This window comes from Pipra filicauda, unplaced genomic scaffold, assembly GCF_003945595.2.
Source record: "Pipra filicauda isolate LSUMZ 115617 unplaced genomic scaffold, ASM394559v2 scaffold253_size2546935_pilon, whole genome shotgun sequence".
NCBI lineage: Eukaryota > Metazoa > Chordata > Aves > Passeriformes > Pipridae > Pipra > Pipra filicauda.
Genome location: NW_024104369.1, coordinates 701170 through 716203, shown reverse-complemented (window position 1 = coordinate 716203; position 15034 = coordinate 701170). Strand labels below are relative to the sequence as shown.

General features: G+C 41.7%; 2 protein-coding genes across 4 annotated transcripts in view; both read right to left on the bottom strand.

The window, feature by feature from the left end:
- Positions 1–6693: 6693 nt before the first annotated feature.
- LOC120323413 lies at positions 6694–10405 on the bottom strand. The gene is made up of 3 exons (XM_039382095.1): positions 9848–10405; positions 7318–7407; positions 6694–6914 (listed from the first exon to the last, which is right to left on the bottom strand). The coding sequence occupies exons 1-3, from the start codon at positions 10245–10247 to the stop codon at positions 6694–6696; spliced, it is 711 nt and encodes a 236-aa protein (XP_039238029.1). The 5' UTR covers positions 10248–10405.
- A 2078-nt stretch (positions 10406–12483) lies between these two features.
- The window catches only part of TANK (TRAF family member associated NFKB activator), a 28170-nt gene continuing 25619 nt past the window's right edge, over positions 12484–15034 (bottom strand). For all 3 annotated transcript variants that reach the window (XM_027734169.2, XM_027734172.2, XM_039382096.1), the window contains one exon: positions 12484–13976. In XM_027734169.2, the coding sequence (XP_027589970.1) occupies positions 13809–13976 (168 nt within the window). In that variant the 3' untranslated portion in view covers positions 12484–13808. The remainder of the gene's footprint in view (positions 13977–15034) is intronic.

Below are 15034 nucleotides of genomic sequence, written 5' to 3'. Positions count from 1 at the left end.
CTGCCATCTTCTCAGTATCCCAAGTGATCTGAGGTTACCACTATATCTTAAAACCTTCAAGACATCCTCTGTTCCTCTAATGGGACATCGCCAGGATGTTTTTGGCTTCTCCCCTGACCTTTAGTTTTGAATTCTGGCCAGCTAGGTAAGAGATATCACATAGTGAGACTGGTCCAGGAGCTCATGTAGGTTTTTTGATCAACCAACTGTTGCCAAATAGAGCAAATAATGGTTGACTTCTTTGTGCCTTTCACATAGTATTAGTAGGCTTATTCTTATTTATAAAAATGAGGGGGAAAGTTAGTACCTTAATGTGTATTTTGCAGTCAAATTGATTGAACTTTGCCAACAAATTTTAAAATTATGAGGAGATATGCGTTAAACCCCACTTTTTCTTTATTTTATCTGCAGACCAGAATTTAAAAAAAACACTATGACATTATCTCCTAAAGGGAGATAAATGAACACGTAAAAATGTCTAAGAGAAGAGTACTTAGAAAATAAAAAAATATTGCTCTTTGCACAATTCTGTGTGTACTTATATCTAATGCAAATGTTCCCAGATAACAATTATGTGGAAACCATACCCAAAGTTGAGAGAGGTTGTGTTCTACAAGTCCAGATGTCACTGAACTCTCCAAGCAGTGCATGTAGTTGTATGGCACCACATGCTTCCCAGTACACAGTTTTAATCAAGTGAGCTCAGGATGAAGGCCCAAACCATGTCGTCCTTAATGAAGAAAATAATCCCATTATTTTTGTTCTGAATTTCGTGGATACAGTTGATTTACATGAAATTGTAAACATCAGAATTATTTTTATTAGGTTATGCCTTTCATGATTTGAAATTATATTTTCAATATTATCTAACCCTGTTCTTTACATTTAGCTGATTAAGGAGAATTATGTCATCATTAAAACAGAAGAAGCAAAGGAGTTGTATGAATGCAAAATATTTTATTTATATATACACTTGTATATTCATGAGAAGTCTTGGAGGCCATTCTTTGTCCAAACTAAAACTTGAAAAGCAAATGATTTCATGGGAGAAATGATCAGATCCTATGATATTTTATATAAATTTTGGGATATTGATGTGGGTCAAAAGTACGAAGCTTTAAAACAAACTTAAACTACAGCACTTTTAAATAGTGGCTGTGTTCTACGTGTTTGTGAGGCACTGGAGAAAATAAAAGAGTGGATCAACAAAGGTGTTGCAATCTGGAAAAAGGCATCACAAATGATAATCCAGACAAGCACTGAGATGGAAACCCATCTGAATGTAGATACGCTTGTTGAATATCCTACAAACAGATTTTCCTGTCTGCGTCCAGTTGAATTGATACTTTGGTCAAACTAGTCTTCCTTTTGCTGTAGTCAGCTTCAGGTGAGGATTTGTATCATTCTGCCTTTGGGATCCTGGTATTTCAAGAAAAATTGTCCCTCTCAAAGACTTTTTAAGAATCTGTGAAAATAAACGTGTTTATATTCCAGTTCCAACTGAAAACCAGAACGTATGGATGTTTATATCTCTGCTTTCCCCTAAGTTGTGTGCGATATTGATTTGATAATGGAACAGAACAGAGCAGAATTAGCCTCTGAATCTAAACGTACATTCCTTGCCTGTCGGAATTTTCGAGTGCTGTTTGGAAAGCCGCCGTTGGACTGGGATGGGGAGAGGGGAGGGAGGGGCCGGCCGGGCGCGGGGCTGTCGCGTGTCCGCGCTCCGGGCTGGAGCGGCGGCGGGAGCGGGTCCACCCGCAGCGCCCTCGGAAACAGCGCCCGGTGCCGCCGGAGCGGAGCGGCCAGGCGGGAACACGACGGTGTTCCAACTGAGAGCGCAATTACCGAGTCAGAAAATGGAAGGGGATCTGTACCGGCGTGTACGTGGCCGCGGAAAAAACCGGCAGAAGTGGCGGTGGTCGGAGACAGGTCCGGCCGCACGGCAGGCGCAGCACAAGCCGTGCCACGCAAATCCTTTCCTGAGGCACCTGCCTCTGGAGAGGACCAAACTTTCTGGCCTGACTTGGTGGAGAATCCTAATCCTAAAAACGATTAGATATTTAATTGTGAAAATCAGACTATTAAGAATTCACAGATTATCGAAAACATTAGTTAATCACCCCACGCCTGCCCTAGAAGAGACAGACAGACATTGGGGAAAGCGCTGGGGACGGGCTGGTGTGAAATGCAGCAGCCTTGCAAAGCCTTTCCAGCTCCAGCCTCCTATTAAAAGAAAAGGATCATGTGAGGATCCTTTGAAAGGCAATGTTCTGACTAAAGCAAGCAACTGCATTAATTGGGATTCTTGTATTCATACATGCTGGGCTAAATAAAGCAAGCTGGTTTGCTGCGGCAGGCTGGGGAAAATATATAAACCTAATCCTTTCAATTACTTTGTCGGTGATTAGAGTATCCATAACAAATGCACGGTCCTAAGAGTCCTATTTAGCACGGAACATCTTTTCAGGGAACAGAACAAGCGTCCTAAACAAAAACCAAAATGACCTAATTCTTTTTTTTTTTTTTTCATTTTGTGGGGGGCGGAGGGAAGCGCGAATTGCTACGATTCCTTGCTTTCGAGAGTTGCAGCTACAAGGCATCCCCCTTTTTTTTTAAATCCCCTGAAGTTAACTTTCATGATGGAGACAAACTCGGCAGGAAAACAAAGCTTTGATCTTTGTGTGAAGGAAGACAGTAATAGAGTGAAAGTCTCTCCAGAGGGTAATTATTCTTTGGCCGCTCAGACAAGAAGTTCCCTGTCACTGTTGAGGTTAATATTAAGGTAGGTCTGCTATACTTTCCCATATTAAAAAACAAAAATAAAACAAAACCAAAAACAAACAAACCAACCAAACAAAAAACCCAAACACAAAAAACCAAAACAAAACCCAAACCAAGGGGGAAAAAAAACACCAACCCCCCCCCCCCCAAGACCCCCCAAACAAAACAAACAAATAAACAAAAAACCAAAACACACAAAAAAAACCCAAAACAAAACCCAAACCAAGGGAAAAAAAAAACAAACCAAAAAACCCAAAAAACAAACAAAAACCAAAAAAACCCTCCCCAGAATGTTATACTATTAATTGCCAATTTACATATGTGTGCAGCTGCTGTTTTGGCTCCGATCTTCCATCCGATAAGCTTGCTGGAGGTATCACAGAGCACTTGGCAGCTTTCCTATTTGAAAAGAAAGCCTTCCTAACTACAGAACAGCTGATAGTCTATCAGTGATAGACCCTGATGGCGTGAATTACAATTACACTACTTTTCACACTAAATCTGGGTGATAGCTACTTGGAAAGAAGTTTCATCATTTTTTACCACAAACTGGAAAAAGAATTACATGGTCATGCTGTGCTTTTAAAGGCAGTTTGGTTCACTTTTGTCTATTTAACACCTAATTCCGAGGAGTCCATAGGCATCTGGAGATCTGAACGTCGCGTAATGAATTCACTGTTTAGATGGGAGATTTTTTAAAACTACCTCAAATTACATTTATTAACAAGGCGAGCAGGAAGTGTTAGAGTTGTTAGACGCTTCATTTATTAAATAATTTGTGGATATTTTCAGTTGTCATATCCAGAGTCATGGGGGTTTACTTATTTTTTAATTAGCAATTCCAAAACAATGCTACTGCAATTTAACAATTCATCACATAATCTGGGGCTGTTCAGTTCAGCCACTAATGCTAGATAATTCAGATTGTTATTTTGATCTGTTGATAACTCATTTTGTTGTGATAAGAGAACTGCTGCCTTGAAATTAAATGGCATGATTTCCTATGGACCTTGTTGCGACCTAGAAGCTAACTATATCGTCTTCGTCTACAACTTTATACCTGGTGTAGCAAAGCAATAGCAATTTTAAAATATCACTTATTTGTTTTCTCACTTCATGATTGGTCCTTATTTTGCATTAGTGTGTTTTGATACACCACTGCGGAGGAGGAGGTGGGGAGAAATGCAAGTGTCAAAGTAAATTTAATTGTACGAGTAAGTCACCCACATTGCTGCCGAGGTCACAATGTCTAAACTTTTCCCCTTATATGTCAGAAAGTTAATTTAGCGAGATGCTGCCCTGATAGTTAAATGTAGCTGCTTAAATATCTTAAAAAGGCATGGTGGAAAGCCTGACTCCTGACGTAGCTAACCTAACAGAAAATAGACTTTGTTTTCCTTTTTTAGTTGCTTGCTTTATTAGATTTCTCACTCTCGCAGATTATCCAAAAACTACCCATTGATTGATCGCCCGTAGAGCTGCATTTGGTGTAAAGAAAAACTTCACAGCTTTATTGGCTCCCAGGAGACAAAACAAACATAACAAGATATTCGTATTAATACAAACAATGCAACAAATGAGAAAACCATCACATTTAAATAAGATGGTAAAGTCAGTCCAGTGTACATCCCAGCCTCTGATATAGCAGACATGGCAGTTCAACTACTCACCAGCGCTCTCAGGCATGGGTCCCCATGGGAGTTGCATTATTGCTCACAGCATCTCATCACTGTGAACAGTTAACCTAAGGAAATGCCACCGAATAAAACTTTAAGAACGCAGTTTAACGGTATTTTACTGCAGCTTTGCAACTGCAAATGTAAAGGTTGAGATTAGTCTGTTTCTTAAAATATATTTTGAATGGGGTTTTTTCGTGTGTGTGTATGCTTGGACCTGGAAGGTGTTGCTCATTTTTTCAGGGCATCACACATGTGATCTTAATAAGGTGTTTCTTTTGTGAAGAGAAAACGAGAAGATTTGAACTTTCTGCCATTTCTTCTGAATACAAAAAAGGGGACGTGTCCCCTTAGTCTTCGTTAAAAAAAATCCAAGGAACAGTTTTATTTTTAAAGAAAGAAACTTTCCCTCCCACCACAAACACACCCAGGCACTCCACGAACATTTTGTTTAAAAGAAAGCTAATGCCCTCTTATCTTCGTCTCAGAAATGTAACAAAAACAAAGGTACTGGTTTTGAGGACAGCCAGCTAGCAAGTCCACTCTGTTATTTCTTACAAAGTCTTTAGCAGAAGACACAACCAGCCTGTTACATAGTAACATTTTCTTCACCAGCGTTTTCGTATGATAACCATTTTCTTCACTCTTTAATGGAAAAGTCACTTAGGCCCAGTGGGAAATACAGACCTTCTGAAATGCTGTGAGAGTCTTATAATCCATATAATCTTGCTACCCTCACGGAAATGGCTAGGTAATTGCTCTTCTGCCATTCTGATGATACCTTTTTCTGGTGATCTCTGTGATAGACTGGCTAAATCAAAGTGAAGCTGGATTTGGTGGCCATATGATTCCCTTGAATCCCCTAAGAGATCTGACAAGTCTGAGAATTGCATCACTTTCTAGGTCTTGCATCCATTTTCCACCGGATGGCAAGGTCAAAAAAACACTGAAGGGACTGCCTTTTCTTTCTGTGTTTGTAGTGTCAGCGGGCATTTCTTGGCATCTCCGCTATTCTACATGAAAGAAGGAGCAAGCACACAACTAAGTAGTAATAATTTAAAAAGTAAAACTAAACTAACTTTATAAGAATTTGTAAAGCCTACAGCATTTTCTTCTCTTAGAAGAGGCATTCACAGGTTACTACATATCTTCAAAGAGTTACTCTTGCAATCATGACATATAATGCTAAGTTATCACTACACAAAGTAAATTTTAAAATGACAACTCTTAATACCTTGCTAAGGTGTAGGAAGATATTTCATAATGAACTGATATAACATTTCATATTACTTTCCAGCTATGTATTCTTTGCAAATTTTCTTGCCTGAAATGCATGTGTGTGTACACAAAATTATATGGAATAAAAACTTTGGAGAAATTCAGGGTGTAGTGTGGTCAAGGCGATTTCAGAAGTCATATATAAGAATGGTGGAAGTAAACCTGCTGTTCCTCTTCCCTGGGCAGAAGGGGGCTAAACCTGGTGGCTTTATGCTGGAAGACTTCTATCATTCTTTGAATACTTAGGGACACTAAACTCCCTGAATAAAGAAATCAGATGAATCTGTTCTAATTAGGGATATTCCTGTTGCTAGTGTCTTGTATCACTTGAGGCAACTGGGAATCTATAAGTAACAAGCTTATTTGATCTGTATTAACTGCAGTTAAATGGACACATGGATGAGAACTCTATTAAAAAATCAGTGTATGTGATTTTGGCTGCTGAGCCTCCGTGGGCTTTCACATCTCTGATGGCATGGAGCCCGAGGTTTCTCTCCAGTGATCCTATTGAGCTTGGACGTGGCTTTTACTACGCCCCCACCCTTATGTCCAGAGTTATGTACATGTTTCCACATATTAAAAATGTAGTCTACACTGCACGGATTTACAACACTATCAAAGCCTTTTCAGAGGTATCCATCACCAGGTCTATGCGAGCTCTGAACAGTATCACTCCAACCAGCTGGTTCCACTGGGCCGGTTCCGTGCTGGCAGAGAACTTGCATAAGTCTACAGTGATTTTTTTTCCTGCTCACTTCGCATTCTGTACCTCCTCCTACAATTACTGTAATCCCTTTAACCCCATAGAAACCTCCAGCACTCGACTGTTGATAAATTGGTAGGTCGGATGGCCTTTCACCTGGTTGTCACCGCTGGAAAAAGTGCTAATGGACATTTGTAGATTGGATTGTCACCCGACCAGAGGCTCAGTTTCTGCTGTGCAGGCACGGGCTTGTCACACAATGGCTCGACTCCACACCCCGTCTGTCCGTATACACTTTTGCATGAGCACTGACCCCGGGAGCAGTTGCTGTGTTTTTTCAGGGCAACTGTTATAAGCAGATGTTCTAACAGTCTCACAGTCCGCAATCTCAAGGACTTGTTTCGTTCCATTATCCCGTGTGCGTGGAGTAACCCGTGCACAGGAGGCTTGTGATGGCGAGAAGGGCAGTTGATCTATTAAAACAAACAAGCAAACAAAAACCCCAACAAATCACCCCCCTCCCCAAACAGAAAAAAACCCCCAAAACATCAAACCCCAACCGTTATTTGTCACTCTTTTGCTAGTGGTCAATAATAAAGAGGAAACTTTGAATGACTGCATGTCAGCAATGTCAGGAGGGGCGGCAGTGCAGCTGTACGGGCTGCCTTGTTTCATCCGTCATTACCTAGCAAATGAGCCGACTAGCTCGTGGGCAGGTACAGAAGCACTGGCAGGCAAGCAAGAGAAGAGATTATTTTTGCATATCTTCTGTGAATCTCCAGGGAATTCAGTGGCGTTCCTTATCTGAAGTGCTCGTAATTAAGAGGATGGCATCTTTGGGCTGGAGAATTCCGGAGAAAATCATTTTCACAGCACCTAGAGGGCTTGATGTCGCGCTTGATGACAGATGGGAAACCTTTATGAAGGCTCCGTAACCTTTTGCCCTGAGAGACTGTACTTTTGACACTGCAGAATTGGGAGGATATAGATGTTTTTACTCGGGCGATAGTAGGGTGATTTTTTAAAACAACGAGCCATTTATTAAAGTATTTTAATGAACTGTACAAACAGCGAAAACCTAACAAAGCTTATGTCACTGCTGAAAGTGAAAACATAACTACTAACTCTAGAGTGTTTTGCTTATGGACACTTATATTGCACAGAAATAAGATATAGGAAAAGACTAACAGATAAGATTTCATGTTTCATCTTTTCAACTCGTAACCTCACGAATGTCATGCCCCTTCCATTAATCCTTTTCTCAACTTAAAGATCCCTGTGAATATGAATAAAGTTGTATTTTAAAAACGAAAGAAAGAGAGAAAGAGAAAACAAGACTCATTCACATTCCGAGTCTGCTTTCTGTCTCACACGTATTACATTTCACAAAACAGATAGAAACAATAGAGCTTATTAAGAAAAACTTGTTTTGAATGGCAAATTAAGCATAATGAAAATACACACGTTTTTACAAGTAGTTATTTTTTCACCAATTGAATATTTTAAACCTTTCTAAACTATATACTTGTCTCTGCAAAACGTTTTTCTTTTAGCTTGTTTTCACCATATCACCTTGCTATATGTGTCTATTTAAAATCTTTAATTTGGTCAGCTCAGAGACCTCTATAAGCACAGCACCTTTTCTGTGGCCGGGCAGTAACCAATAGAGGTGATCTACCTACCCCAGCTATTTATGAGTAATATCAGTGTTGGTTTCCAGGCTGAACAGGCTGATGCACAGATCAGTCCGCACTAGGGCTTCTTGGGCAGGAAGAAAAGTTATTATATGCGAGAAGATATCTCGGCACTCATCTTTGATGCAAATACCTTTGCAGTGCAGCATAAATCATCAAAATAGATATAATATTTTGTGGTCAGTTTGGAAAATTATGTGAAAACAAGAAATAATCCAAGAATCTTTTAATAAAAAGTGAACATGACCTAATGAAAACTCACTTCCTCCTTTCATCCTTATGTACAGTTAAAAAAAAATACAGATAACAGCAAATGCAAGTTTTTATCTCCATTCCCCATATCTCTAAATTCAGAAGCACATAAAAAAGGGCACAGAGTTTTTCCTCGAATTTTGCTTTATACTGTAAATCCATTAAATCAGTCTTCCTGATATGCACCAACTTGTGTATCTAGTATATAAAATCTCTTTAAACATAAAGCACTCAAATTTCAAGCATTAAGGTGGACTACATTTTTCCATTTCTTAGGTATTGCAGCGATCTGGGAATTTATTTTTACAGCCTGAGATGTCAGTATGCCACAGAAGCATGAAAATCTTACCATCTGTATGCTCATGGACAATCTCATCAAGTACACTCAACGACAGACTTAGAATAACAAAATTTAAATGCTATTACTACCGCCTAGCCGTACATGCACTCAAATCTATTTTAAATAACATTCAACCTGAGTTATCATGCTGCCTACCTCAGGCCTCAATCAGTTTATTTCCTTTCAGTTTGCTCATCCCTGTGAATCCTGCTATAAACCAGGCACATGCTATTTGAAATAACATTTGTTAAATTAAATGTGGGGTTACACACAGATGCATATAATTTAATTTGGCCCAGTGCTGATCCACAACCCAGTGAAGGTTCAAGAGCTGAGCAATGGCTTCACCTGGCACCTTACCTAATGTGCTGGGCAATGTCCTTCTGGATATGTGTTACTTGTCAGTGCCAGGAAACAAGGATATGTTTCAGTTGGAACTCTGTTATAGCAGACACTACATAGTTTAGATTAACTCCTTTCAGTAGTACAGCATCAATGTGTTATTGCCTTAACATAAAACATACAGATTATGTAAATCTGTAATAAATACTATTTTGAAGTGTATAGTAATCAAAAATCTTTCAGGGCAGGATGGAATGGAAACTGAGAAATATTGGAGAGTAAACATTCCAACGCTCATTCCTCTGCTTCTTCCTGGTAGAGTGGAACACTCGCTGTAGCTGGGCTGCTAATGCTCCAGCCCTAGGGTTTGCCCTGTGAGTCCTGCAAAGCATAGACTTTCTGGGAAAACTAGGGCCAAAATGATCCCACACAAAGCATTTCCACTGTCTCTGCAGACCTTGTTGCACTGTTTGTGAAAAGGAATGATTTTTCCTGGTCTGAGGGAAGGCTAGCCCTTTTTGTACCTCCTCACAAGGTGCACGCTGTGTACGTGAAGGCATTCGGGCTTGCAAGGCCAAGCAATCCAAGAGGCAAAAGGCAGTGGCGGAAGAGAGGCCGTACCACTTGCTTACTACGTGTTTAGCATTTCGGACTCAAGTGCCTGTGCAGAGCTAAGACGGCAACGGAGCCCCTGGACTTCATCAGTAACTGGCACAGCTCTGCAATTCCCTCACCTTTGTGAGCCTGGTCTGGGGTGCGGCAATAGATTGTCTCTTACCGGGCAACCTGCTGCGCTGCCGGCTATCGTCTGTCCTCTGGCGGGGATCAGGGCGCCAGGAGGGCAGCCCGAAGAACCCGCAAGACTTGTACAAAATGCTCCTCGCATCTGCCCGTTGCGGGGACTCAAACTGACGGGCTCCTGGCAGCCTGGGCGCCGAGGGCGAGGTCGGAAATCTGCCACTGATACCCAGCAGCCTGCCAGGTCCCCCGGGTGCCGCCAGCCCCGCTGAGCGGTCCCGCTGGAACTCTCTCTGGGTTACCACCCATGCCGGGTGCGGTGCCGCCTGCTGCGGAGGGGCCGGATCGCGTAGGGCTTGCCACGCGGCCAGCGAGAAGGAGGGATCGCGGCAGGCAGGCAGGCGGAGGGAAGGAAGGAAGGAGGCCGGGCTGATTAGCATGCAGCAGCGCTCGCAAGCCCGGCTCCATTGTTTTAACACCTCCCCTCTCCTCCGCGCCAATCTGTCACCGTTCAGCAGGCGAACGCTGCTGCCTCGAATGCTGCTCTTCTCAAATGAGACGGATAATTAGCTGCCCCGCACGAATGGCGCACTCTTCTCACCCCTGATTGCTATCACCTTCTTGCTCCTGGCAGTTTTGACACCTCGTAATCAGCCTGCTGCTTTTTCTCTTTTCTTTCCCTATTTCTGATTTTTTCTCCCCCTTCCTTTTTTTTTTTTTTTTTTTTTTTTTTTTTTTTTTTTAAATGCAATCCCAGTTGCCATTTGGATTGAGACTCCTCTGTTGAGTTAACCTTGTATGATTGCGGGGGAAAGGGGAATGTACGGTAGGGAGGGAAAGAAATCGCCTCCTCTGAGTCTCATCTGCTGAGTGAACCATGGGTGGGGAGAGAAGCATCTCGGCTTGATCCTCCAGTGCTTTTGTTCGTAAGGGGGAACGGCCTCTCCTGAGCATCCTCTGAATTAATATTATCTCGGATGGGGAAAGACCGTGTGTTGAGCGACTCCTCCACTCAGGCTGGAGAAAAGACTGCATTTCTGTTATCTGGTTAAATACAGCCATATGAGGAAGAAGAGATTTTAGAAGTAGGTTCACAGGCCAGGAAGTTCCCTCTTCCTCCCGGTTAGGCAGGGAAAGAAGGTAACTTCTTGAGCCTCTTAGAGTGAATTCACTGTTTCATGGGAGTTGGAAGAGAGATCTGATTGGAGTGCGAGATGGCAGAGGGAACTACTTCTCTTTTGATTCTAGAAAAATGAGAGATCTCAATTAATGCTCTGGTGATTTCTGCGAGATCTTACAAAACAGAGGACTCGTGGAATCTGTCATAGGAGCGTTTTCCTCTCCTCTAACAAGCACTGACAGTCTAATTACTGCAGCTACGAGCAGCTGTCGAGTTAGCCGGAGAGACAGAGGAGCTACATGTGTTCTACCCGGCCGCCGGCACTGAGCCCTCGCAGCAGGCTGAGGCAGCCGTACTGCCGCAGCATCCCTCAGAGACTTCCCGATAGGAAACGGGAGCGGTTTTTCCTCGCCAGCGCTCGCGCGAACGCTGGCTGTAAGCAGGGGGGGTTCACGCGTCGCGCACCGTCAGCGCGGGGCGGGGTGACAAGTCAACTCGTACGGGAGCCCTGAAACTGCTCCAGCCCCGGGGCTGCCCCGACAGGGGCTCCGCTGGTCCCGAGAGAGGAGGCATTCGGTAGTACACCTTGGCACGAGTTTCCTGCTCTTCCTTTCCTCAAGCTCCTTCCACCATATTTAATATTTTTAATGAAATTCTACTTCCCCTTTGGATTCAACCTCCTCTTGTGTGGAAGAGGGAGCGGAGGGGAGGAATACTGAGCCTCCTCTGGTGAACGTAATAAAGCAGATGTCCGTGCTGGCAGCAACAGCCTCCTCCAGGAAAGCTGTATAAATGGGGCCCACTCAGGGACGGCACTTGCCTCCCACTTCGAGTCGCTCACAACTGCTTAGCGTGAGATTTATTTATTTATTTATTTAAAAACTAGGCTGGTGCCCCTCGCAGTGGTCTGATCGGTGAGCCTATCTGGATGCCCTCAGGCAGCAACAGTTTTACGCACGCAGGATTAAACAGCTTCCTAAGACGCCGCACTAGGCAGGAGCTCTCACAGCGGGAGATGGATTGAGTTCTGCTGGTTGTCGAGACTTTGGTCAACCGTGTTCCCCCCACTTCCTCCCGCCCTCTCCGCTCTGTCCCGGGCTGCAGGGGACCCCAGGCTGCCTCCAGCAACAAAAGCCGTGGCCCCACGCGAGGACTCGGGCTCGGCGCAGGGCTCCCTGCTCTGCCAGCACAAGGGCTCTTGGGGAAAACGCATCCACGCTTGGAGGGCGGGGGAGAAAAATAGATGACTTTATTTTCTTCAAAGGTGATTCGCAGTTTGTTCATCTCTTAATAACGTGAGCTTCTGAGCTCGAATTTCACGGTTGAGAGGACGAGTCAGTGTTGTGTGTCGGGCTGGATGGAGACGTGCGAATCCCCTTCTCTCCTCCCAAGCCTGGAACTTCTGCCTCTCCCGGGAACCACCCCCAGCCGTGCTCTCTGGGGAGGAATTTCACACGCCGCACGGCGAGTCCAGGCCCGAACATCGCCTCTTCACCGCTGGCGACCGGCGGGGGTGTACAGCTCTGAACAGTAACAAACTCTTTCTCCAGGTCATGTAGCAGACATGCACTGTTTATTACAGCACACTCTGTTGACAGCCCATCACAAACATGACATGTTTAAAATAGAGAAAATAATTGCAGAAAAATCCATTTCTAAAAATTATGCAGGTGTTAATTCTTCCAGAAATTTGTCACCTGCGAACGAATCTTTAAAAAGAGAAAATGTTGTGCTTTGCTGCTAGGAAAATCCTAATGCTAATTATCAAATATCAGGACTAAACCCTATATTCAGTTCAAATGCAAAAAGCAAGCACCCTTTAATTTAAAATACTTGGTACTCCCCCTTCTTTTTAATTTGATATCAAGAAATCCAGAAAATGTGCAAACTTTATCAGACTGCAATGTTTCAACTAAACACAAATTTTAATTGCATTGAGAAAGCTGCTAAGCATATTCAGGTTAAAAATGAAGTCACTGAGATTTGGGTGATTAGGTTTTTGCCTTTGCTTTCTAGTCTGTATCAGACTTGAGCGATTCTTTGTAGCAGACCAGAAGAAAAGGCAGATAATCTTTGGTACTATTAATTTTAGGGAAAGTTTAACCTTTCCTATCCTTCATACTAATATAATCTTTTTCCTGAAAGCATTTTTAGTAACTATTAATGCTAGAAAGGTACACAAACAAGTATTTTTTTTAATAACATGTAACAGATATCCATAAAATCATTACTGTTACATTTTGGCAAAAGGATCATTTATGTGCTGTTTTTGATTACTCTCTCTAGTAAACAGTTGTTCTGGGAAAGTCAACCATTCATTTAGGTTACCAGTGAACAAGCCTATTCTAATTTTGGCATACCTGGCATTAGGTTACCGTGATAATTTTATAAGAATCTGAATTAAGAAGTTTGCTAGTTTAAGTTAAATTTGGAAATTTTATAATAGAAATGAAAAATGAGAGCCTGCTTCTCTTCCTGTTTACTTCAAGGAGAATATAATCACATCGTTGGATACTGTGAAAAAAATCCTAGCATTACATCAATTTTGCCAGTCATATTAAGGCATTAATCCTGCAAGTCTACACTCATAAATATAATCATGACTTTGGGCCTATCAGGCAAAGATTAAGTGGGAAAAAAAAGTGTTTGACATCACTCTTGAAGTTAATAGTGAGGTGTAACAAGCAATAATGTGAATTACAGTACTGAGTGACTTAGTTTCATTTTACCTTGTCAAAAGACAACTAAAAATGTGCTTATCTGACAAACAATTTCAGTCATGAGTTCTTGTTACAAGAAGTCTTAATTCTTAAATTCTTAGCGTATCTATTGAATAAAAAAAAAAGTATGCAAAACCAGTGAACCATTGAATTCTCATACATTAAGACTGTACTTTAAAGTGGGAATTCAGATGACGAAGAAAATCTTCCTTAGATGTTGGAGATGGTGGGAAAACTTCTCGACAGAATTCACATATTCTACACTGATTCAGTTCAGAGTCTGCATATGCTTGTGCCAGCAAATCATTGTCTTGAGGCTGCCAAATGATCTAAAAGAAACAGAAAATTATTATTGCTGTAGTTTACAATGTGGTTTACATTATGCTGTAGCTTATATTTATATAAAAAAAACAACCTGTCTCTTTAAACTGGGTATCCTTTACACCTGCCTCACCAGAGACGTTAACTAGAGAGTTCTCATTTAAAAAAAACAAGGCAGAACTTAGGTTTTTTAAGTTCTGTAAACACACTGTCCTTGCAAATACCTAAAATACCTCGGTATCTATTAATAATAAATACTGCTATAAGCAATAGTCTGTAATACCAGTTTGATACATATTAAAGCATTTCTTTAACTCTGCATTTCAGTATTTTACTCTAGAAGTCATAATACCCAATAGCCATTCAACAGAAATAAGAAAATACATTTTTTACCTTAGAATAAACTGTTTCTTGTACAGAGTTAATATCTCCATTCTTATTGGGACGTAACTAGCTTTCAGTTTACTTAAAAAATTATTAGAGCAATATCATGTGGCTTAAGGTACTTATTTGCTCTGACTGTCTTTTACTGTAAATGTGTCTCAAATAATCTGGTTTGGGATTGCTTTGGCCATGACAGCATCAAACTTGCTGGGACCATCTGAATACACACCCATGCATTCAGGCAATTCTGTGAACTATGCTGTATTGGGTTCAGCAGCTGCATTGCTCTTGGTCCCTGAGCTAGTTAGCTTAAAGCTAACTCTGTTTATCCGACATTGGAATTCAAGGCACTTAAGTCTGGAGACTACGTGTGCACTATTTAGAATCATACCAACTAGGAACCAAAAAGTCTTCTATCAGTTTTCAAAGTAAAGTTAAAAATTCAGTTTCATTACTTTAATATTAGCAACACAAGATCAAATAAATAGTTCTGTTATATGGCCAGGGCAATCAGGTTTTGAGTAAATTGAAAACCAAATGCATACTGCTGTGACTGCAAAGTAGACAGAATGGCAGCAAGCTGGTATGAGCTCTATGTGGGGATGGAATCTAGAAGAGAAGAGCACCCTACAGGGTTTTTTTTGGCTCAGTTTTCTTCCCTCTTGCTTCACTAGCACATGGA

Coding starts and splice junctions, on each gene's coding strand:
- LOC120323413 (XM_039382095.1), bottom strand. CDS start 10,247: ATGCTAATCAGCCCGGCCTCCTTCCTTCCTTCCCTCCGCCTGCCTGCC. Junction 7,408..9,847: donor GCAGCGCAGCAGGTTGCCCG/GTAAGAGACAAT, acceptor CCAATTCTGCAG/TGTCAAAAGTACAGTCTCTC. Junction 6,915..7,317: donor CGCGACATCAAGCCCTCTAG/GTGCTGTGAAAA, acceptor TTGTTTTAATAG/ATCAACTGCCCTTCTCGCCA.